Source organism: Mastigoproctus giganteus, chromosome 2 (genome assembly GCF_048544385.1).
Source record: "Mastigoproctus giganteus isolate SK-2022 chromosome 2, ASM4854438v1, whole genome shotgun sequence".
NCBI lineage: Eukaryota > Metazoa > Arthropoda > Arachnida > Uropygi > Thelyphonidae > Mastigoproctus > Mastigoproctus giganteus.
Window position 1 is genome coordinate 207,085,978 of NC_143576.1, and position 25,269 is coordinate 207,111,246.

A 25,269-nucleotide genomic window follows, 5' to 3' on the forward strand; every position below is an offset into this window, starting at 1 on the left:
GCAATTTGGGGAGTACAACGTCTACAGAAAGGATAGACAGGATAGGAAGGGGGGAGGGGTTATGCTATTAGTTAAGAAACACATAAAAACCAAGGAAGTGAAGCCAGTCGACATCGCTGGACAGTGCAGTGTTGAGTCAGTTTGGTGTGACATAAGCATTGGGAGATCAAAATTGAGAGTAGGAGTGCGCTATAGGCCTAATGACTCTGATGAGTATAATAAGGAACTGGACAGGGAAATAGAGTGGGCCAGTAAATCAGAGAGTCTTATAATGGGAGATTTTAATTTCCCAGATATTGACTGGAATTTGGGGGCTGGTTACTCACACACTAGCAGGGCTTTTGTGGATTTATTGGATGATTGTTTTCTACATCAGCATGTTCGGGAGGCAACTAGAGGGAGTAATACTCTTGATTTGATTATCAGCAGTGATTCTTCATGCATTAAGAATCTGCAGATAAATGAACCACTAGGTGGCAGTGATCACAGTGTGCTGAAGTGGGATTTACTGAAAGAGGTAACTACCATTAGGGGTAAAGGGAAGGGTTATTGCTTCCGTAAAGGCGACTACGATGGACTGAGACAGTATTTAAATTCTATACAGTGGGACCAACTGATGATGTTACCAACAGCAAATTCAAAATGGGAAGCATTCAAAGAACTTATCTTGGAAGCTACTAGGCTTTACATACCAACTAAGAAATATTGTTCAATGTTTAGGCCAAAATGGATGTCAGATGAACTAATGAGGCATATGGCAGAGAAGAAAAATGCATGGGATACTTACAAATTAACACATGACACAGAAGCCTATGATAGATACAAGTTGATATGCAACCAAGTTACAAAGGAGGTTAGGCAGGCGAAGGCAGATTACGAGAAATCCTTGGCAAGGGATGCAAAGAAAAACAGCAAAGAGTTCTTTACTTATGTAAACTCTAGAAGGAAGGGGATGAATCAGATTGGTCCACTTGATATTGATGGGTCAACTGTTGATGATCCTGCTCAGGTAGCTAACAAACTAAATGAATATTTTGCATCGACATTCACACATGAGGAGTTATTCAGCAAGGGGAATGCCAGAGGTGTATTCAACTCTAGCAGTAAGCTACAGAATCTTGAAATAACTGGGAGTAAAGTGGAGGAGAAAGTGTTGAAGATAAACACAAGAAAGGCACCCGGGGTGGATGGGATCTATCCAGTTATATTAAAGGAGGCAGCAAAGGAAGTAAGCAAACCCTTAGCCATAATTATGAGAGCTTCCTTGGACTCAGGGGAGGTACCCATAGACTGGAAATGTGCAAATGTGACCCCAATTCACAAAGGAGGATCAAAGGCTGACACAAGTAATTATAGACCTGTGAGCTTAACTTCTGTTCCAGGAAAATTAATGGAGGCACTGGTTAAAGAAGCACTGCAGGATCATTTAGACAAGACTTCAATTATAGCTCAGACACAGCATGGATTTGTTAAGGGGAAGTCTTGCCTGACCAACTTGATTGGATACTATGATGCAGTCACAAAAGAACTGGATGCAGGGAATAACTTTGATATTATATACTTGGATCTCAGAAAGGCTTTTGATACTGTTGCACATGGAAGACTGCTACACAAATTGGAGCAGTGTGACATTGGAGGCAAATTGCTGCTATGGATAAAGGGGTGGTTGAGGGGGAGAAGACAGAGAGTGGTAATCAATGGACACTGCTCATCGTGGACTAATGTTATTAGTGGAGTCCCTCAGGGCTCAGTGTTGGGTCCATTATTGTTTTCTGTATTTATAAATGATATTGATGATGGTATATCGGGCTTAATGTCCAAGTTTGCAGATGATACAAAGGTTGGCAGGGTTGTCAAGGACACTACTGACACTATGCTGCTGCAACAGGATCTGGAAAGGTTGAGCAGATGGGCTGAGAGGTGGCAAATGAAGTTTAACATTGACAAATGTAAAGTACTACACATGGGAAAAAGCAACCCCAGAGCAACGTATCAACTCTGTGGTACTACACTGACAGTGGTAGAGAATGAAAGGGACTTGGGGGTGATTGTGCAGGCAGATATGAAGTTCTCTGAGCAGTGCAGACGGGCTGCAAGAGTAGCTCATGGGGTATTGTCAATGATATACAGGAATTTTTCCAGCAGGGATAAGGAGGTGATTATTCCATTGTATAAGGCAATGGTCAGGCCACACCTAGAGTACTGTATACAGGTCTGGAGGCCTCATTTCAAGAAGGATGTAGAGCTGCTGGAACGAGTACAGAGAAGGGCAACAAGATTAGTGAATGGAACAAAGGGGTGCTCTTACGAAGAAAGGCTTAAGTTTTGCAAATTACAGTGTCTGGAGACTAGGCACCAGCGAGGTGATCTGATAGAGGTGTATAAAGCCTTGAATGGTTTAAGCATGCTCAATGCTGATGGGATTCTTCCTCTAGCTCAGAAAAATCACCTGAGAGGGCATAAATTCAAATTGAGGAAAGACAGATGTAGGATAGACGTGCGGAAATTTGCCTTTAGCCAGCGGGTGGTTAGTTGGTGGAACAGACTGCCATCCCTTGAGGTGGAGGTTGATAGCCTAAATAAGTTTAAGGCTCAGCTGAACAGGTATTTTGAACGAACAGAGGGGTGAAGTGGAAGGGGTTTTTTTTTTTTTTTTTTGGCTGATGCTGCATAAGCTTGCTTTCTTGCATCAAATGCCTCTACTAATGCTAATGCTAAAGGATTACTTTTATGCACTTTACAATATTGACTTAAATAGAACTAAGCAAATGAATCATAAATGTTGCCAGCATTCAAAATTATTGCACTTAATTTGCAATAATGTGTAATGACACAAACGACAACCAATCAAGACAAAACTTAAATCGACATTCACTATCCATCACCAATAACAAGACCTAATAAGATAGAACCAATGCACGCAAGTGTGGTTTTGGGAGAGAAACAAATGCTAAATGCAAATTGGCTGTAATAATGGTGTGAATATTATGTCATCAATTTGTACGTATTCCGAATTAGAAGATTAATGTCACAAGACAAGCATTACGGCTAACAGAAATTTGTTTATTGAATGCTTAAAACAACTTATTAAATAACTGTTTTGCCTTTAAAGCTTATGCCGTGTTTTCATGTAGTATTTTAGAGGACTTCGTCAGTGAGTAATTTCAAATTTGACACGGGTCAAAATTTCAACCACGGGCAAAAGGTTTCCCACCTCTGATCTAGGGGAAAAGAAGTTAAGTAGTTTAAGACTTTTTCAAAGACTTAGGCTAGTTTCACATGAGGATACACATATCATAATATACGTATCTAAGATAACGATAAACCATTACAGCTAGTGGAGCCTTTTGGGATGGCAACATGTATCATATACTATATAATGATACACAATTTGCCTATCACCTGGACTTCGATCCAGCAATGCTAGCAGTATCTAGGCAACTGATGCATTGTTGTAGGATTCTCTATCAAAATACTTCATAAGCCATGCTCCATGCTCCTAAAGTTTTCACAAGTTGTTTTCCTATTTTATATTGTGTTACTTACTCATATTGTGTTATTTATTTATTTATTTTTGGCTGCTGCTGAAAAATTTTGCTTCCTTGCATCAATCTACTTTACTAATGCTAAAAAAAAAAATCAAAAATAAAGCCAATTACTAATAATGATACATTATATATTAGGTTTATTTCTGATACGAAAATGAAAATACAGTATTTTGTATGTAAGGATATTTTGTAGGTTTAAAAAATCAATTTTGCAACTGTTCTTGAACCAATTCTCTTTTTAGTATATTATGACTGACTGGCCAGGCAATTTCATATTACTACATTCCAACACTGTTTGACGTGTGATGTGAAACATTATACGAATTTTAACTTTACAATTTCTCTAAAATAAAATAAGAGTAAAATCTATTTCAACATGACAATTTTTTTCAAATAACAAATAAGGTAATCAAATTATAATCTAGTATGTTGTTTTCCAGATGCACAAGGTATGTAAATTGGCAAGTGCAAGTTTAATATTTACTACATTTAATTTACTAAAATCATTTGACAGAATATATAAAGGTGATTTATGAAAACTATAATTACTTTTTGCAGCCTCAAGATCCCATAATTTCAGTGCTCCAGAACAGGATCCTGCACAAACCATATCTTCTCTGTGACTAAATCTGACACATTCAACTGAAGTAGAATGACCTGTCAAACTCTGAAATGAAATATACCAAATAAATTTTTTAAGTGCAGTCTAACTGCTGCAGAAAGCATAAAGGATAAATCAATAACGTACATGTTTAACATTTAGGTCATGTGTACATACTTTACAAATACATTTGCTTGACTAACAGCCTGAAGCTGTTACTGCTCTGACAGGAAAAACTTCTGTTTGGTTGACTTATTTGAGGAACTAAGGTTCGTGATCTGACCTCTCCTTCTTTCCCAGTTCCTAATTTTTATTGCACTTGGAACAACATACAAGTACAGCACAAAATAATAAAAAAGTTTAAATTTTGGTTTAAATAACATTAGAGAACTCCATATAAAGAAGAATGCAAATGAACATTTTTGAATAACAAACAAAATTTTAATCTTTTACATTGACAGTTTCCATGATAGTAGCATTAATTGTTGCATCTTAATAACACAATTTACCAAATTCATCTGACAGTCTCCTTCTCCTGAGAAGGAGACTTTCAGATCCTCACAAAGGCAAACAGGGGTCTGAGAGCATCCTGAGGAGAAAATGGCATAATGAGGACCATAACTATACTGCATAGAATGCTTTGATATATTCAATTACAGTATCCTCTAATCATGCCTAGACGTTGATACTACATTGTAATCTCTGTAATTAACCTTTTTTAAAAAGGAATAAGATTCCTGTTGTGCTGAGGAAGGTTGTAATCGTGTGAAGGTGATAACATTTATTTAAGTGGTATTGTAACCGAGAGTGGTCGAAATCAAATGTATGTGTTAGATGTTTTGTGATGCATTTTTTACTAAGATGATCTGATTATCAAATATCTAAAATGTGCTGTGTTGTTTACAATTATGGGGTAATTTTCAATATGAATTTTAAATGCGTATAATTACTATATATATGGGGTAATTTTCAATACGAATTTTAAATGCGTATAATTACTATATATATATATATATAATAATTTGAATTCTACGAGAGCTGTTCAACATGCAATAAGACAAGAGAATATGTATTGCAATGTGATACATTTAAACTCTGGGTCCTTTCAAATTATCAACCTTGAAATGTAATGTGCTTATCCTGTCACCTGACACATGATTTTTTTTTTTTTTTTTTTTTGATTTGGTAGTTGTTGGCGCATCGGCTTCTGTGGCCATATTGCACCTCCCAAGGTTTTTGCAGTACTTTGATCCAAGCCCGAGGCGGGAATCGAACCCGCGACCTTTGGGTTGCCGGGCAGGTACTTTACCCACTCGGCTAGCCCGGTCGGCCCTGACACATGATCTGAAAACACAGACCAAATCATTCTTTGACAACATCAAGGAGTGGAGTGGCCAGACAGAAATTGAGGATGAGGCCAATAGCATTTGTAGTGCGTTACTACTTCAAAAAAGGAGGGGGCAAAATTGCTGAAAATCTCCAAAACCAATTAATGCCAGTCCATCCCTGAAAATATCCATAATTTTCTAAGCTTAAGCTCCATGGTCTTGATATGTCTCAGTCAATGGAAATCATCTGCAATGGAGGAAATAGGCAGAAGCAGTGTCTTGCAGCCTGTCTCTCAATGTGGCCTGCTAAGTAAAAACCACCCTCAAAATAAGTGAGTACAGTACATATAATTAATTGTAAATCACTGTCTTAGTATGTGAGGCTGACTGTAGTCAAAAGGGCAGCATTATGGGAAAAGTGTTGCTATCTATTTACTTAATTTTAATTGAATTCGATTCAAATTTTATTCTTGTTAACTAAAAATTTAAAAATTATTTAAATTGCTAAAATTAATCTTTACCAGATATTTACTAACAGCTATTTGTTGAGTAATTCGTGTTTTATTATGCATGTAAGAACTAAGGACTAAATATTGACAAGTAAGAAATATGCAATCAAATTAATTCTATATAAATAAAGTCACCATAATTTACCAGTTCTACTGTCTTTATTGTCTCTGAAGAAGTGATACAGAAGTACCACAAAATGTCTGAGAATAATCTGTAATTCTTTAAGAAATTAAAGACAGATTACACTCCACGCAGGTTGAAATGCTCATTATTGCACCAATTTCCATTTCTTAATACACCTGCACACCATGTTTCTAAAGGAATAGTTAAGGTTCATGGAAATCGGTTCTGTGGAGTGACAAATCTCATTACACTCTATTCCAAACAGACAGATGGGTGTAGAGGATAGCAGGATAGGAAGGGAGGAGGGGTTATGCTATTAATTAAGAAACACATAAAATCCAAGGAAGTGAAGCCAGTCGACATCGCTGGACAGTGCAGTGTCGAGTCAGTTTGGTGTGACATAAGCATTGGGAGATCAAAATTGAGAGTAGGAGTGTGCTATAGGCCTAATGACTCTGATGAGTATAATAAGAAACTGTTCGGAGAAATAGAGTGGGCCAGTAAATCAGAGAGTCTTATAATGGGGGATTTTAATTTCCCAGATATTGACTGGAATTTGGGGGCTGGTCACTCACACAGTAGCAAGGCTTTTGTGGATTTATTGGATGATTGTTTTCTACATCAGCATGTTCGGGAGGCAACTAGAGGGAGTAATACTCTTGATTTGATTATCAGTAGTGATTCTTCATGCATTAAGAATCTGCAGATAAATGAACCACTTGGTGGCAGTGATCACAGTGTGCTGAAGTGGGAGTTACTCAAAGAGGTAACTACCATTAGGGGTAAAGGGAAGGGGTATTGCTTTCGTAAAGGCGACTACAATGGACTGAGACAGTATTTAAATTCTATACAGTGGGATCAACTGATGATATTGCCAACAGCAAATTCAAAATGGGAAGCATTCAAAGAACTTATCGTGGAAGCTACTAGGCTTTACATACCAACTAAGAAATATTGTTCAAGGTTTAGGCCTAAATGGTTGTCAGATGAACTAATGAGGCATATGGCAGAGAAGAAAAATGCATGGGATACATACAAATTAACACGTGACACGGATGCCTATGATAGATACAAGTTGATCTGTAACCAAGTTACAAAGGAGGTTAGGCAGGCGAAGGCAGATTATGAGAGATCCTTGGCAAGGGATGCGAAGAAAAACAGCAAAGAGTTCTTTACTTATGTAAACTCTAGAAGGAAGGGGATGAATCAGATTGGTCCACTTGAGATCGATGGGTCAACTGTTGATGACCCTGCTCGGGTAGCTAACAAACTAAATGAATATTTTGCATCGACATTCACACATGAGGAGTTATTCAGCGAGGGGAATGCCAGAGGTGTATTCAACTCTAGCAGTAAGCTAGAGAATCTTGTAATAACTGAGAGCAAAGTGGAGGAGAAATTGTTGAAGATAAACACAAGAAAGGCACCTGGGGTGGATGGGATCTATCCAGTTATATTAAAGGAGGCAGCAAAGGAGGTAAGCAAACCCTTAGCCATAATTATGAGAGCTTCCTTGGACTCAGGGGAGGTACCCATTGACTGGAGATGTGCAAATGTGACCCCAATTCACAAAGGGGGATCAAAGGCTGACACAAGTAATTATAGACCTGTGAGTTTAACTTCTGTTCCCGGAAAATTAATGGAGGCACTGGTGAAAGAAGCACTGCAGGATCATCTAGACAAGACTTCAGTTATAGCTAGGACACAGCATGGTTTTGTTAAGGGGAAGTCTTGCCTGACCAATTTGATTGGATACTATGATGCAGTCACAAAAGAACTGGATGCAGGGAATAACTTTGATATTATATACTTGGATCTTAGAAAGGCTTTTGATACTGTTGCACATGGAAGACTGCTGCACAAATTGGAGCAGTGTGGCATTGGAGGCAAGTTGCTGCTATGGATAAAGGGGTGGTTGAGGGGGAGAAGACAGAGAGTGGTAATCAATGGACACTGCTCATCGTGGACTAATGTTATTAGTGGAGTCCCTCAGGGTTCAGTATTGGGGCCTTTATTGTTTTCTGTATTTATAAATGATATTGATGATGGTATATCAGGCTTAATGTCCAAGTTTGCAGACGATACGAAGGTTGGCAGGGTTGTCAAGGACACTACTGACACTATGCTGCTGCAACAGGATTTGGAAAGGTTGAGCAGATGGGCTTCGAGGTGGCAAATGAAGTTTAACATTGACAAATGTAAAGTACTACATATGGGAAACAGCAACCCCAGAGCAACGTATCAACTCTGTGGTACTACACTGACAGTGGTAGAGAATGAAAGGGACCTGGGGGTGGTGGTGCAGGCAGATATGAAGTTCTCTGAGCAGTGCAGACGAGCTGCAAGAGTAGCTCATGGTGTATTGTCAATGATATATAGGAATTTTTCTAGCAGGGATAAGGAGGTGATTATTCCCTTGTATAAGGCAATGGTCAGGCCACACCTAGAGTACTGTATACAGGCCTGGAGGCCTCATTTCAGGAAGGATGTAGAGCTGCTGGAACGAGTACAGAGAAGGGCAACTAGATTGGTGAATGGGACAAAGGGGTTCTCTTACGAAGAAAGGCTTAAGTTTTGCAAATTACAGTGTCTGGAAACTAGGCACCAGCGGGGTGATCTGATAGAGGTGTACAAAGCCTTGAATGGTTTGAGCATGCTCAATGCTGATGGGATTCTTCCTCTAGCTCAGAAAAATCACCTGAGAGGGCATAAATTCAAATTGAGGAAAGACAGATGTAGGATAGATGTGCGGAAATTTGCCTTTAGCCAGCGGGTGGTTGGTGGGTGGAACAGACTTCCATCCCTTGTCGTGGAAGTTGATAGCCTAAATAAGTTTAAGGCTCAGCTGGACAGGTATTTCGAACGAACAGAGGGGTGAAGTGGAAGTGGTTATTTTTATTTATTTATGTTACTTTTTTTTTTTTTTTTTGGCTGATGCTGCATAAGCTTGCTTTCTTGCATCAAATGCCTCTACTAATGCTAATGCTAAAAAAAAATGGAGAACATTTGTTGCTGGAGTGCCCTGTGCCAACAATGAAGTTCAGAGGAGAGAGTTATAGTGGGGCCATTTTTCATGGAAGAGCCTAGGATCTTTGGTAATTGTGCAGAGAACCATAAACAAAGATGGCTACCTTATCATTCTGGACAGTTCCATGCCCTCTATGATCTTGAAGTTCTTTAGTACAAACCCATTTTTGTTTCGATAGGATAATGCCCTATGCTGTACTTCTAATGCTGCCAAGAATGACGCAAAAGAATGGTTCTGAATCATCTAGAGCATTAGCCATAGTACACTCACTGGCCCAAAAACTAGATTAGAAAAACCTTCATATCTAGTAGGGACACCTTTTGCTGATCCAGCCACATTGTGGCATGAATTCCACTAGGTGTTCAAGGGAATATCATCTCCAGATTTGATTATTCTTCCATCACAATATTTGTCAGCTGCTATATAATGGTCACCAAAGAACTAAGGAAACCAAACTGCCCTTTTCGAAATATTCCAGACATTCTCAATTGGATTCATATCTGGAGAATTAGACGGCCAGGGTCGACATTAGAAATCTTGGGAATGTTCCTCAAACCATTCAGATACAATTTTTGCACAGTGGATGTGATGTCAACTTGAAAGAATTCCTCGCAGTCAGGATGAAAATGAATGATTTCAAGGTGAAGTTGCTCCAACAGGACAAAGATATTCACTGTAAGTAACATAATTATCTAGTGGTAAGAGCAGACCTGTCTGTACCAACAGAACATAACCCATACCATGAAACCACCTACAGCTGCTTGAGTGGTGGACACAAGTCTGGAAGCATGGTTTCATGAGGTTCACACCACACTTTCATTCTAATGCTGGTGCAAAAAAAAGTGCAAATCAAGCCTCGTCAGATCACATGATCTTTTTCTATTGTTCTGCAATCAATTGAAAGATTCGACTGGAGTGGTGCCGCCAGTCTTGGCAGCACCACTCCAATCGAATCTTTCAATTTTTTATAGAAAATTGTGGCTTTTGTGTAGGCCCCCAACTACCAAATCCTAGGTTCTTCGGTGCCTTCCATTTGAAAGACACAATATGGCCCTGGCAGCCTGTGTTGTAAAACCATTATAACAACAACAGCACCTTACACATAGTTTGGTGGGGTCTTTCTTTGCTGAGTTGAACTTTTCAGTCACTTTTCAATAACCGTAACTCATATACAGTTATTCTTTAAATGCAAAAGTATGTTTTATTTGAAACACACTCATTGATATTCCTTTTTGATGCTACATTAGACATGCATTTAAAATTGGCATTACATGACATTTTCTGCAATTGTTTATCATCATTTGTTTACATTTAACAACTTGAACTATTATTTACATTTGTAACCAACCAGCACTACCTTTTATTTATTATAAAATGTTTACAGCTGTAAATAAGTTCTGTTTTTAATGCTATTCCATCATATATATTGTCATCACACACTTGTCTCCAGTGCTCATGGATAAATATTTAGCATGCATTTTCCCTCTTCCTGTAGGTAACTATCTAGCTGACCTTTGATATTTTTGATATATTTTTCCCCAAATTGTGAGCCTTTTGGAGAAGCACATTTATAATGTGCTTCTCCAAAACTCCTCAACACGGTATACCTCTCTAAAATTCAAAAAATTCAAAAAGCTAATGCTTATCAATCCAGAGGGCACTGTATTTTGAAGAGTTTACTATGTACGTATGTATATATTTAACAAAGGGTGATATGATGACTTATTTTAAGGCAAAGGCTACCCTTAGTTGCATATTAGTAATTAGTACCTTAGAAATTCTAGTATATGAACAAAATTTATAATTTAACTATGGCATATATTATAGGTTATTACTAAAATAATTTCGACAGTATAATAGATTTAATTATATTAGTGTGTGTGTGTGTGTGTGTGTGTAATTATGTATGATGACAACAGAAATAAACGAACACTCCTCACCAATCTAGAAAACTGCATTATCTTCTACTTTTATTATTTAAAAAAAAAAAATTACCTTTCTTGGATTACTTTACAAAAAAAAAAAAATAAATAAATAAATAAAATAAAATTATAATAATAAACATAACCTTTGTAAATACCCTAACTTTTACTATACTTCCCATAATATACTCCCCCTCCCTTTAACGCAATGATGCCATTTAAAATTTGCTAATGTGTTTCTTTTAGGTGAATTTTTCAAGAAGCAACAGAAACATTTTAATCGCAGGTTCTAGATGCAGCAACCAATAATGCTATTAGTATCCTTCATAAATCTTTGGGTATTCACCTTAAAACCACACGCCCTTGTTTCGATGCAAACGTCCTTCACGGTTATGTGGTTGATTTCGTGTGGTGAAGATCATTCACATACGAGAACTCAGTTGTTTCTCGTCGGTCAACGGCATGCAAAAGACAAAAACTCGATGTTCAAAGTTTGTAACAGGCTCATTCAAGGTTCCCAAGGTCATCACTAGCAGAGGTAACCACTTGTTACGAAAGCACGGCGAAGTTGGCAAACTACAGAGGACAATAAGCGCACATGTTTGGGACGGCAGCTTACAAAACAGGTATCAAAAACTAGTATTGTCACGTCTGGTTATGGGCTCGATTAGTCATGTATTCAAAACAGTTATCCCCCCCCCCTTTTTATTTATATAAAGGAACATTTTAAGTTCTTTACATATGTTGCACGATTTTTACTTTCAATTTTTAAAAATCTTTTGCACATATAATATTCCCCATTCTAATACTGAAATTCTGTAAAAAAAAAAAAAAAATCTTGTAAAGAGAGAGAAGGGCAAAAATAATGACAACAGCCAGGAAGCGGACTGGCTAATCAGACGACGTTTTTTTCCGACTTCGAGACCTAGATCCAACTGAGACAGCAAATGAGCTCATTTTAATGCTTTCAAAAATCGAGACAAGAAACAATATTTACAAAATATTTCATTATAAGTATAATAATTATTTTTCTCCTCTATCTGCACCTGTGATCAAAATCAGGGCGGATCTACAAAATGCATGGGCCAAAGGTATTACAGTCCGTTTATGAATATAGCAATAAAATTTTTCTGTGAAACGGATGAAAAATTCGCTTAATTGCATAGCAAATTTTTCAAAGTAAATTATGCAATTATCGGGACAGACCTTACAGGATCATGGGCCGAGAGCTGACATGGAGCCAAAGATGCATGTGGTGGCTGTATGAATATCCTCCATAATGATTTGTTTTGAAAACTAAATATGCACAAGGCGTTATGGGTTAAAATTAACTATATATAATAATGGTGTAAAATACCCCATAGTTTACCCATAAATTTAACTACATAAGTAGTGTAACGGCATCGTTTTGGTTTTCTCATATTGTGGCTACCTTCACGAGATACCAGGTATTGCACTACTTCGAATAAATAACAGTAGTCTCCTCTACTAGAGAAGCGTTATTTATTCGAAGTAGTGCAATACCTGGTATCTCGTTGTTGAAGGTAGCCACAATATAAGATAAAACCAAAACGATGCCGTTACACTACTTATATAGTTAAATTTATGGGTAAACTATGGTGTATTTACACCGATATTATATAGATAATGATTTGTTTATGTATTGATATATTAATAAATTTATAGCATAAATAAGGAAATTTTTCATATCTTTTCGTTTATTGAAAGAAAAACGCAAATACTTTACAGTAACTAGAAGTAAACCAATCAAAAACAGCTAGTAATTCGAAGGATAATACATTGTATAGTTTGTTTGTTTTTTAAATTAACATCCAATTTCACCATAACTAACTTGTATAACATTGAAATCAAAACGTTCTCGGTATGAAAATAGCTCTTGGTCTTTTTTTTATGTTGTTGTTGTTTGGTTTTTTTAGGAGCATTAGCAACTAAGGCCATATTGCTCCGGAATATGCGGTGGTCATTCCTTGACCTTTCCGCATCTTCCATATTTGGTGGTGACGGGCTCGAACCCCGGTCTAATCAAGAAGCGTGTGGTACGCACTGCTGCTCCTTCCCACCTGGCTACGGAGACGCCTTTTTTTTTTTTTTTTTTATGTACTACTTGAAAAAGTAATCAAATAAAGTTTTTTGCTTAATGGTTTTGCATATTTCTGCCCTTACTCGGTTTCTGGGGCGACCATAGAATCTCCCAGGGCATCAGTCCTGTAGCAGAGATGTGATGCCGAAGGATGTATAGCGCTTCTATCACAGCTGTATTCCTCTTTTGCTTCATTTTTCTTGATTCCAAGACCAGCACATAACTCCTTATCCGTGAGTTCCCCTTTTACTGGTGCGTCGCCGTTTGCCTCCACGTATCTTCTGTACACGTCTTCATCCATATTTTCGGACATATCTTCCTTTGAAATTCCCTCCGAAACTTCGAACATATCAGGGGTGAAGCTGGACATACAAAATAAAAATAATAATAAAAGTATTGTTTCGGGTTAAACTAGAGTCCATGCAGTGGACAGGAGGTGGTGAACTGCATCAAGTGGTGTAATTGATCTTGCAAGTTTTGATGCACTATCGAATCTCCTGTTGTCAATCTGGCAAATAATCTTTCTCATCATAGTACTACGGTAATAGTATTTTAAATTTTTTAACAATTCCTTGATCTAATGGTTGTATGGAGCTGGTATTGTCTGGGGAAGAGGGGAACAATTTCCACGGTTTGGGTTTTAACATCAGTTTTGTGGGATGTGCAATTATATAGCAGGAGACATACCTTACGCTTTTTCCTAGCCATGTCTTTGTCGAATTCTATGAGCCATTCTTTAAATATAGAAGAGGTCAAGCAAGCGCTGTAGTTGGGCACGTATTTCACTGGTAATGACCGCACTACAAGCAGGCATAATGGGCTGTCTGATTTACCGATGATGAGCAGCTTTCTCTTATCCGTTCCTGTCCAATTGCAAGTAACGAGAGCTGTTATTCTTTCTTTGCTCAACTTGACTCCAGACGGTTTTTCATTTGCGAACACGAGACCACCGTTGGGGTGGGCACTCCCATTTCACCACAATTATAGATGTCTACGTTTTAGTGTTCATTGGTTGTCAGGCCAAACGTTCTGTAGCCAATGCTCCGCTTCCTCCTTGTCGTGACTTTACTTTTTCACCGTGTGATTTTTTAAAATTGAATCATTCGGTGTTGACACCATTGATGAATCCATTGTCGATTAAACGTTCCTAGCACATCCAGCTGCTTAATTAACTAAAGCTTCTGCTTTTTGGAGGAGGAGTGGCCCGGAAATTGGAGTTCTAAGAACACGAACTTGGATATGTAACAATGAAACAGGGATTTGTTGATAACTTCTCTGGTTGATTCTCTTTGTTGTTTCTTGCTCGGATTAGCATTTCCTATAAAATGATCCATGATTGTGATTGAGGCACTTGCGATTGTGATATTGCATGCTTCTTTATTATTTTAATTTTGTGACGGCTTACTGACCAAGCCCTTGGTCACAGCGACTTGTTCTCTAAGAGTTAAGTCCTTCCGTTTTATGACATCACTGAGTAAAAATATGTTTAAAATATGTTTTAACTTATGCGTTCAGTGTTCTTGATTCAAGAAAGTGCAACTGACAGTAGGCTAAAAGCAGCTGCTTTAAAACACAAGGAACGACCTTGTTAACAACGTGCACTTACTAACGTGGGAACATGGTTACATTGTTTGTATTAAGTTGTATTTATGTCTCTGTGGAAAACATTTTCCAGGACCAACAAACTGAAAAAACTATGCTTAATATAGGATTAAAAACAAAAGAATAAAACCGTTATCGATCTGCAAGAAAACAATTAGCCAGTACGTTCATAAAAGTAAACATGTGCATAGACTGGAAAATGTAGCATACGTGTCATGTTGAATTCGCTGTGTAAGTGAAAAGTAAAGAAAAATATATTTAAAAAAAAAAATAACTTTAATTAACCGTTAAAAAGTGTGTTAGATTGGGTATACAAAAAAAACGTTACGCAATTAACCGAATAAATTTCTAATACAAAAAGAAAAAATAGTTTGTGAATTTTACTTTTTATACCTAACCGCCGTTCTATTAGCATTAGTAGAGGCATATGACGCAAGAAAGCAAGCTTATGCAGCATGAGCCAAAAAAAAAAAAAAAAAAAAAAACACGCTCCCATTTCACCCCTCCGTTCGTTCCAAGTACCTGTCCAACTCAGCCTTAAATTTATTTAGGCTATCAACTTCCAAAACAAAAGATGGAAAGTCTGTTCCACCAACCAACCACCCGCTGGCTAAAGGCAACCTTCCGCACATCTATCCTACAACCGTCTTTCCTCAATTTGAATTTATGCCCTCTAAGGTGATTATTCTGAGCAAGAGGAAGAATCCCATCAGCATTGAACATGCTCAAACCATTCACGGCTTTAATACACCTCAATCAGACCACCTCGCAGGTGCCTAGTCTCCAGACACTATAATTTGCAAAACTAAAGCCTTTCTTCATAAGAGCAACCCTTTGTTCCATTCATTAATCTTGCTGCCCTTCTCTGTACTCGTTCCAACAGCTCCACATCCTTCTTAAAATGAGGCCTCCAGACCTGTATACAGTACTGAAGGTGGGGACTGACCATTGCCTTATATAAGGGGATAATCACCTCCTTATACCTGCTAGAAAAATTCCTGTATATAATTGACGACACTATGAGCTACTCTTGCAGACCGTCTGCACTGCTCAGAAAACTTCATATCTGCCTGCACAATTACCCCCAGGTCCTTTTCGTTCTCTACCACTGTCAGTGTAGTACGACAGAGTTGATATGTCACTCTGGGGTTGCTGCTTTCCATATGTAGTACTTTACATTTATCAATGTTAAACTTCATTTGCCACCTCTCAGCCCATCTGCTCAACTTTTCTAGATCCTGTGGCAGCAGCGTACTGTCATTAGTGTCCTTAACAACCCTGCCAACCTTCGTATCGTCTGCAAACTTGGGCATTAAGCCTGATATATCATCATCAATATCATTAATAAATACAGAAAACAACAATGGACCAACACTGAACCCTGGGGGGGGGGACCCACTAATAAACATTAGTCCACAAAGAGCAGTGTCCATTGATTACCACTCTGTCTTCTCCCACTCAACCATCCTTTTATCCCTAGTAGCAATTTTCCTCCAATGCCACACTGCTCCAATTTGCGCAGCAGTCTTCCATGTGCAACAGTATCAAAAGCCTTTCTAAGATCCAAACATAATCAAAATTATTCTTTGTATCCAGTTCCTTTGTGACCACGTCATAGTATCCAATCAAATTGGTCAGGCAAGACTTTCCCTTAACAAAACCATGCTGTGTCCGAGCTATAACTGAAGTCTTGTCTAGATGAGCTTCTTTAACCATGCCTCCATTAATTTTCCTGGAACAGAAGTTAAACTAACAAGTCTATATTTACTTGTGTTGCCCTTTGATCCTTCTTTGTGAATTGGGGTCACATTTGCACATCTCGAGTCCATGGGTACCTCCCCTGAGTCGAAAGAAGCTCTCATAATTATGGCTAAAAAAGGTAAAGTGCAGCCATTATCAACCCACTGCAGGATGGAAGCCTCCTCAACAATTCATGCTGAGGGAAATGGACCATAATCTGCCACGCTGGTCCAGTGCGGATTGGCAGATCGACCGTATTCGGCAGTCAGGGGCTTGAACCCCAGTCTACTCAAAGAGCGTGTGCTACTGCACTCCCGCTCCTGACCACTCGGCTACGGAGGCCAAACGGTTTGCTTACTTCCTTTGCTGCCTCCTTTAATATAACTGGATAGATCCCGTCCACCCCGGGTGCCTTTTTTATGTTTATCTTCAACAATTTCTCCTCCACTTTCCTCTCAGTTATTACAAAATCGTCCAGCTCACTGCTAGAGTTTAACTCACCTCTGGCATTCTCCTCCCTGAATAACTCCTCATGTGTGAATGTAGATGCAAAATACTCATTTAGTTTGTTACCCACCTAAGCAGGATCATCAACAGTTGAACCATCAATATCCAGTGGACCAATCTGATTCGTCCCTTTCCTTCTAGAGTTTACATAGGTAAAGAACTCTTTGCTGTTTTTCTTTGCATCCTTTGCCAAGGATTTCTCATAATCTGCCTTTGCCTGCCTAATCTTCTTTGTGACTTGGTTACAGACCAGCTGATATCTATCATAGGCTTCCATATCACCCATTAATTTTTATGTATCCCATGCATTTTTCTTCTCTGCCACATGTCTCATTAGTTCATGTGACGTCCATTTAGGCCTAAACCTTGAACAATATTTCTTAGTTGGTATGCAGAGCCTAGTAGCTCCTTGCACATATACCTTGCACAGGACCCAATCTAAAGCAGTGGGGCACAAATAGGATCGACGAAAATTTTGAAAGCTATTCAAGTTGTCGACAAAAAACCATGGCCAAGTAATAATGTCTGTCAGGAGATGAACTATAAATTGCAACGACCTATCTTGAATAAAATATTTATTAAATATAAAAGAAAATGTTTAGCTTCCTAAGCCTGGCAACCCAAAGGTCGCGGGTTCGATTCCCGCCTCGGGCTTGGATCAAAGTACTACAAAAACCTTGGGAGGTGCATTATGGCCACAGAAGCCTATGCGCCAACAAATACCAAAAAAAAAAAAAAAAAAAGCTTCCTAATAAAAATAATGGCGAATGCGCAGAAACATAAAATAAATTGGGAATCAGGGACTACTGAGGTTGTACTGTGTAGATATGACAAGAATGGCTGTGCAAAAAAGGGATTCTAAAACGTTTATCGAATATAAAACAGTTATACTGTAACAAAACGTTGGAAGACCCTCAACCATGCATCCAGTTCTGGATCCGGATGAGATGGACTAACTATGGACGAAAATAGGGCGTACTGTCCTTAACAATACTAACTAAATATAGTGGTGTCATTTATTAATTTTATGCTAAAAGAGATACCAATGTTCAGTTATTCTTTCATAACTTACAAAACTGCTGTATTATTAGCATGTGAAGTACATGATGGCCTTTTAAAGCGTGGACAATCCCATCCGGTCAGTTAATGTCAGATCCGGAATTGTCCTGAAGGGAGGTCCGTACATACAAAGATTATACGAGGCAGAGACGGGATTGCTGAGCAAGCTTTTAGGATTTAGTAGATTTGCTGTTCTAATCTAGTAAATCTCAGAAACTTTCTAAAAAATAACGGCAGGCTTTTGACTTAGCAACATTAAACAAAAGAACAAACTGGAGGAAAGAATGACTGAATAAAGTTCACGCAAAGCAAAGGCAAAGCTCACGGGTTCTACACATATGGACTAAAGGCGGTACACCGGAGGATTTCACTCCAATAAGGAGACAGGTATGCCCATATTCCAATTTAATATTTTAAAAAATCTCATATAGTATGCTAACAATCTAGTTCCCTCCAAAATCAGTATGCCGGAGTACAATTCCGAAAATAATTCTTTTAGACTATTTACGAATTTTGAAATGAAAGTTTATATAATGACAGTTGTATCGATAGATGTCGATCAGATTTCATTTCAAAAGCGACATCTATCGTCTTAATTATCATTACATAACATAACATAATATAATATAATATAATATAATATAATATAATATAATACTGCACTCCTCCCACCCACTGTTATATATATCCTGTTCTGGTACGATCCTCATTGTAAAAGAGGATCGTATCCTCTTTCATATCATCTGGTACGATCGTACTAGATAGTAACCTCTTTTACGGGGGGGGGGGGGGGGGTCAGCAACCTTTTCAACCGTATGAGCTACTTCAAAAATAACCAAGGCTCCCAAGATTGACCATATTTTTTTTTATAAATGTATCACTATTTTAAAGAAAATATACTGGTTTCAGAATAATTAAACACATTAGGTAAGGAGATACATAAAATTCTGAAGTAAACTTAACAAATAAATCAGGCAAGTAATCATCGAGATTTCTGTCACTGTTCGTCTAAGCATAGGCGCCTCCGTAGCCAGGTGGGAAGGAGCAGCAGTGCGTAGCACACGCTTCTTGATTAGACCGGGGTTCGAGCCCGTCACCACCAAATACGAAGGATGCGGGAAGGTCAGGGAATGACCACCGCATATCCCGGAGCAATATGGCCTTAGTTGCTAATGCTCCTAAAAACCAAAAATAACAATAACAATCGTCTAAGCACCGCGATCGAAAATCAGACACGATTGACATTTTCCGGATCCTGTGCTAGAGATCTGTACATGTTTAAAGGGGTGGTTTCGTTGCCTCCCGCGTCTGCCTCGCATACTTTATCTATTCTAGCTTATGTTTGCATGTTTTGTGGACTGAAAAAAAAAAAAAAAATATATATATATATATATACACACACAATAACAAATAAGTTAACTATATAAAAATAACTGATGGAAAAAAAAAAAGCCGCACTGAAGAGGCCTTTATAAATTCCTCCAATAAACCCAGACTCTTCCTTTGATTCAGTCCTACATGAGCGGTTATAAGCTAGAACAAGTTGAAATCACAAGGAAAATCCTTAGATGGATAGCAGAGTGGCTTCGGGGCAGGAGCCAGAGGGTTATGATAAACGGTTATTATACAGATTGGGTTAATGTAAGAAGTGGGATTCGCCAAGGTTCAGTATTGGGACCACTGTTGTTTTTGATTTTCTTAAATGACATCGATGAAGAGACAGAGGGCGTGATGTCTAAATATGCAGATGATGTAATGATCGGTAGAGTAGTTAATGATCACTGCTAAGCAGAGCTTCTTCAGAGACCTATATAGACTTCATGAATGGTTAGAAAAGTGGCAGCTTTGCTTTAATTCAGAAAAATACACGGGAACAGCAACCCCAAAATAACTTATACACTTGGTGGAGTTGAACTAAAGTCAGAGCTGGAAGAATGGGACTTTGGAGTTACAATACAGTCAGAAAGTTCTCAGAGCATTGTAAACAGGTTTCAAGGAAAGGCCCATGGTGTCCTATCGATGATTTATCGAACATTTTATAGTAGAGATAAGAACGCCATAATCCCATTATATAAGGCTATTGTTAGACCACCCTTGGAATACTGTGTTTAAGAGTGGAGACCGCACTTAAAAAAAAAAAAAGGGGGGGGGGGGGCTCACATCTGGTGAGTATGGGGTTGGCAAACCTAGGGTCCTGCGCTGGATATCAACATTCTTCTCTTTCTTAGTGATTCCTTTCCACTCTCTCTCTCTCTCTCTCTCTCTCTCTCTCTCTCTCTCTCTCTCTCTCTCAGGGTAACTCGGGAATTTTTTTTTGGCAGGTGCAACATAGGCCTCAGGCTTCCTTGCACCATATGGCTAATAATAATAATAAAATCAATACATTGTCATAAAGGATGTTGTCCTGGGGTAGCGCATGTAGTCATAAGATTGGCTATAGACAATCATTATTTGTCCTACCATACAGGGATAGATTGGCTATTTGGAGAGTGCTATTATTATTGTTATTTGGTTTTTTTTTTTAGGAGAATTAGCAACTAAGGCCATATTGCTCCGGGGATATGCGGTGGTCATTCCCTGATCTTTCCGCATCCTCCGTATTTGGTGGTCTAATCAAGAAGCGTGTTCTCTGGAGAGATGCACACATTTCCATATGGGTCAGTTGCATCTGGGCTGTTGAAGATCGTATTTATAATTTATATATAGAGTACTGTTAATGTTATTTTATCATGGACTTGTTTGGAGAAGTCTGAGTTCGAATCCCGTCAAAGATTGTAGGCAAGGCTCGAAATGAACTAGAAAGTACCTTAACACCGTTCCGGTTCGTCATGTACATGCTTGATTATTAAAATTAAAAGATAGATAATTTACTAAGAAACTTTCCATTTGGTAAAATTATCCATACTGACCCCTGAGTGGAGGAAATTCTAAAAGATTTCCTCAATCGAATCTGTTAGCCGATCTTATTGCAACGGAATTTTAAATTATAACTAAAGAAAAAATTATTCTCATCCATAAGATTTAAAACATTTAACTTTTTCATATTTAAATTAAGGGACAAAAAAAAAAAAAAAAAAAAAAAAAAAAAAACTTATTGATGTAGAAAGTTTCAAAATTTAAAAACACGTTTCGATCCGGGCAACTTACTATTTCAGTTATTTTTATTATAAAGCAAAAGATGCAGTATTGGAAGAAAGCAACAATCAATTAAATAAATTCAAGGAGGAATTGGACAAAAGTTTGGAGGGAATGGAGGTGATTCCATTCCCTCCAAACTTTTGTCCAATTCCTCCTTGAATTATTTTATTTTATTTTTAAAAATTTTTTGTCTTTGTTTTTTAATTTTGAAATTTTTATTTAATAGTTAATATTCTAATCTTTGACTTATTTATTTTTCCAAATGAAAAAAAAAGCGTAGATTAACTATTTGTAGTTAATCGACGAGCGTTCCGGTACTATTTTTTTTAGCAATACACCTCTGGAAAACAGTGTGGTTTCCAGTGGTGTCCAACCTTTTCCCGAAGAGGGGCCATATTCATAGTTAAATTTGTTTCGCGGGCCGCGCTCAGTAATTCGAGAAAAATTGGTGCGTTACATTTACCGTTTTTTATTTTCAGGCTATATATAAAAAATGTAAATTCTCATCACTTATGTGCAACAAAACTGTCAGTGATTTATTTTTTAACTTTTATTAAAATTATAAAAATGTCTTTTGTTATTAAAAAAAAACACCTTACTTTTGCTTTTAAACGCCTCACTAAAAAATTTACAACCTGAAAAGGATCATTGCGTTTCAATATTAAGGTGAATAAATAAATATAATGATACACCCAAAATGGAAAATATTCGAAGATTTTATTAAGTACAATACACAATTATATTTATTGAACAAAACATTTAATGAGAAAAATTTTTTTTTGATAACTAACAAAATTTAAAATGCTGTTTTAGTTCACTTTCCGCGCGGAGCCGTATATATATATATATATATATATATATATATATATATATAAAATTCGCGGGCCATTTTCGGCCCGCGGGTTGGACACCACTGGTTTAGACGAAACCTCATTACTAAAAATATTAAGTTTTAAATTATTTCTAAACAACACAGTTCCATCGAAGATCACTTATATGAAGACGATCCGGTACTTGTGCCAAAGTATCATTTATTTTGCATTGAGTAACCTAAATCGTCTGTTTTTGTGATCGTCATTTCGAAGACTAATACACACCACAGAATCAGAAGTAACGATTCTGGATATTGTCTGTAATACTAAAGATTATTTGGCAGCGTAATGGAATAAATTAAGTAATACCAGTTATTGCCATGATTAAGCATAATAAGCAAACAGCGACGGCTAACTGAGTACAATACTATTCAGAATACAACTACTGTTCATAATTCTGTATTTTCCCCAAATATAATGATGAACATTTTATGATAGACTAAAATTACTCTTCAGCAGTGGGTAATTTTAACTCACTATAGCAAGCTCTTCTCTCGCTCTAATCATTCTACCTTTCTTCACAGTGACAGCTGACGCTAATCAAGAGCTACTTCACTAGCGGAACAAAGCTAGCGAAGACAACCCGAAGAAACAAAAGGAACACGAATTACAACACGTAACAACCAGTGCCAGTATTGTACTTTCTTTTTCGGCGCCCAAATTATAAAGCTGTTGGACGAACCTTAACGAGGGCACAGACGGTTGTTTCTGGAGATCATTTTCTTTCTCTCACTGCCCCCCCCCCTTCGCAGATTGAACAGAAGCCGAAAATCACTACCATTTCCTCTTAAAGTCCAGCAAATTACTTTCAGATTTAAGCAACAACAACAACAAAGAATTATTCTTTCTATTATTTCTTTTTATTATTTACAAACTTTTTTTTCCCTAAATAAATACAGTGGAACCTCATAAATCCGGAATTGTCGGGACCCAACACACACCTAATTTTTTAAGGTTCTATCAGAGATTTATATAAATAGCACAAATCTCTAATACTTTATTTGACCCTGAACCCGTAAAATAATTCAAATTTATGATATGGATGATTTTAAAAAGTATATTAACTTGAGGGACAATAAAAAACTGCAAAAATATTATTTTTGTGCATATTTTCATTTTGACTGACATTTAAACATTTAATCAGTTCATTTTAAAAGAGTTGAAAACGAAGAATAATAACTAGTAAATGGTCAAAGTAAAAGCTCACCAGATGTGAGTCCCTGGGGTAGATATGCGTGCCACTGGAAAAAATATGGGTGAATGCGCAAGTCCAAAAATTGTTCAAAAGACTTCAAATCAGGTAATCACTCACCCTGTAAAAAACGACCGACCACTATTGATGAAGACGAACCGAAGTACGCCATTTAGTCGGATTCAAGCCAAGCATGCCAGGTAATTGCAGAAATATTCCATATTGGTGATGAAACCATTCGTTGCTTATGCATCGATTGGGAAAGGTGTACACAAACTGAGCAAATTTGTTTCACAGACTAACAGCCGACAACAAACTCCAGAGACTATAATTTGCTTGTCACTACTTTCGCTTCATAATGAGCATATCTGGACCCGCTGCCGGCAAAAGCCAATTTTTGTGCAACAAAAAATTGCTTATGCCAGTTGATAACCAATGATTACATTGGTTATCAACTGGGGCTACTGGAATAAACCAATGACTACATTGGTTGTCAACGTGAACGATGAAGAACATGAAGTTCTCAATGCCCAGTTTTTTTTTTTGTTTGTTTGTTTTTTTGTTTCCCCACCCTCCTTTAATTGTCCCGGATGTATTTAAAACTTTTTTTGTGGCCATCAGCATCTAGTCACTCTACTAGTATACTACCTTCTGGCCCACAGTCAATTGCATTCAGATTAATAAAAATGAAGTGCAATGAAACTGGTAAAATATTCAGTTTTACAAAAACGGTAATGGATCATAAAGTACCAATTCACATTGGGGTAAAAGAAGTATGACGGCCTTCAATAAATAAGGAGAGATATCGATTTTACTTCGATTAGTTGTGGTTCTGTAGAATTCAAACCTTAGGTCTGAGAAAGGAATAAGTCTTCTAGAACAAAAATTGGAAAACGGTTGCACAATCTTTTTAGAATCGATGTGGAAAATTTAACCACAAAATAACCTTTTAGGCAAATTGATACTACTTGATTGGAAAAAGGGCCTTGGGCATCGAGAACCATATGAGTAAAGATTTCTTGTAACAACCTTTTTAAAATATGATAAAGACAACTAAACATAGGTTAACAACGAATGTTGACAAAGATGCACTCTACCTTGAAAGTTTCGTGACTTTTGTGCGTTCTCTATTCATTTTACGAAGGTCCTATAGTATTGTACTGCGTAGAGTAAAGGCGACCTAGTTCTAAGAGTTAACGGCACACAACGGTTGTGAAGTGTTTGAATTAAATTTAACTTTCATCTACACCATTTGGCTTTTCACTTACACAAATTACATTATTCACAGTTCGGTACATGTTCGCTAATAGAGGCCATCCGCAGTTAATTTTTCATTTCAAGTATAGTCGTTTCGTCACTTGTCAAGCGTTTAGGGGTCTGGGTCAGATTCACATCAACGAATGGAGGAATTTGTAAAGTCCTCTTCAATCGAAACTAGTTAGCCAATCTCAGGAGGAGGGAGTCGGATATCCCCTTAAGTCGCTGATTCACCTAAAACCCAACAGCAGCAGCAGTTGCCCTGCAACTTATGAGAGGCCAGTAGCTTTAAACAGCTGTCCGGAAGGTGACTCAGATTTTGAAATGTATAGGGGAATTTACCTGTTCACGTGATGCTATACAATTAAAAAACGTATTAACAACATGGGCAAAATATAACCGCAGATAACAGTATTTTAAACATAAAGATAACGTTAAGTTAAACCATTAGCCTAAGGCTTATTAGTTTATTTGGTCGCAGTCTTCAGTGGGAGCAAAATAAATCCAGTAAAGCCTACGAATTTTACTATAAAAACACACACGTGGTTTAAAAAAAAAGAAACCGATTTTCATTTGGCCCGCCATGTCCTCCCTACGGTGCAGCTTTCAGCCATTAATCAGAAAAGACGTCTGATGCAGTGGCGTAGCTACCATGTAGGCAGGCAAGGCAATTTCCTCCGGGACCGGGGCCCTTTAGGGACCCAGCGTCCTTGGCTATCTCCTCTTTTTGCAATTTTCATT

The 25,269-nt window shown here is 37.7% G+C and overlaps 1 protein-coding gene across 1 annotated transcript in view; it reads right to left on the bottom strand.

The window, feature by feature from the left end:
* LOC150090009 (katanin p80 WD40 repeat-containing subunit B1-like) overlaps positions 1–25,269 on the bottom strand; it is a 331,620-nt gene that overhangs the window by 170,345 nt on the left and 136,006 nt on the right. The window contains exon 3 of the mRNA XM_090368931.1: positions 4,098–4,215. Coding sequence (XP_090225057.1) covers positions 4,098–4,215 — 118 coding nt within the window. The remainder of the gene's footprint in view (positions 1–4,097; positions 4,216–25,269) is intronic.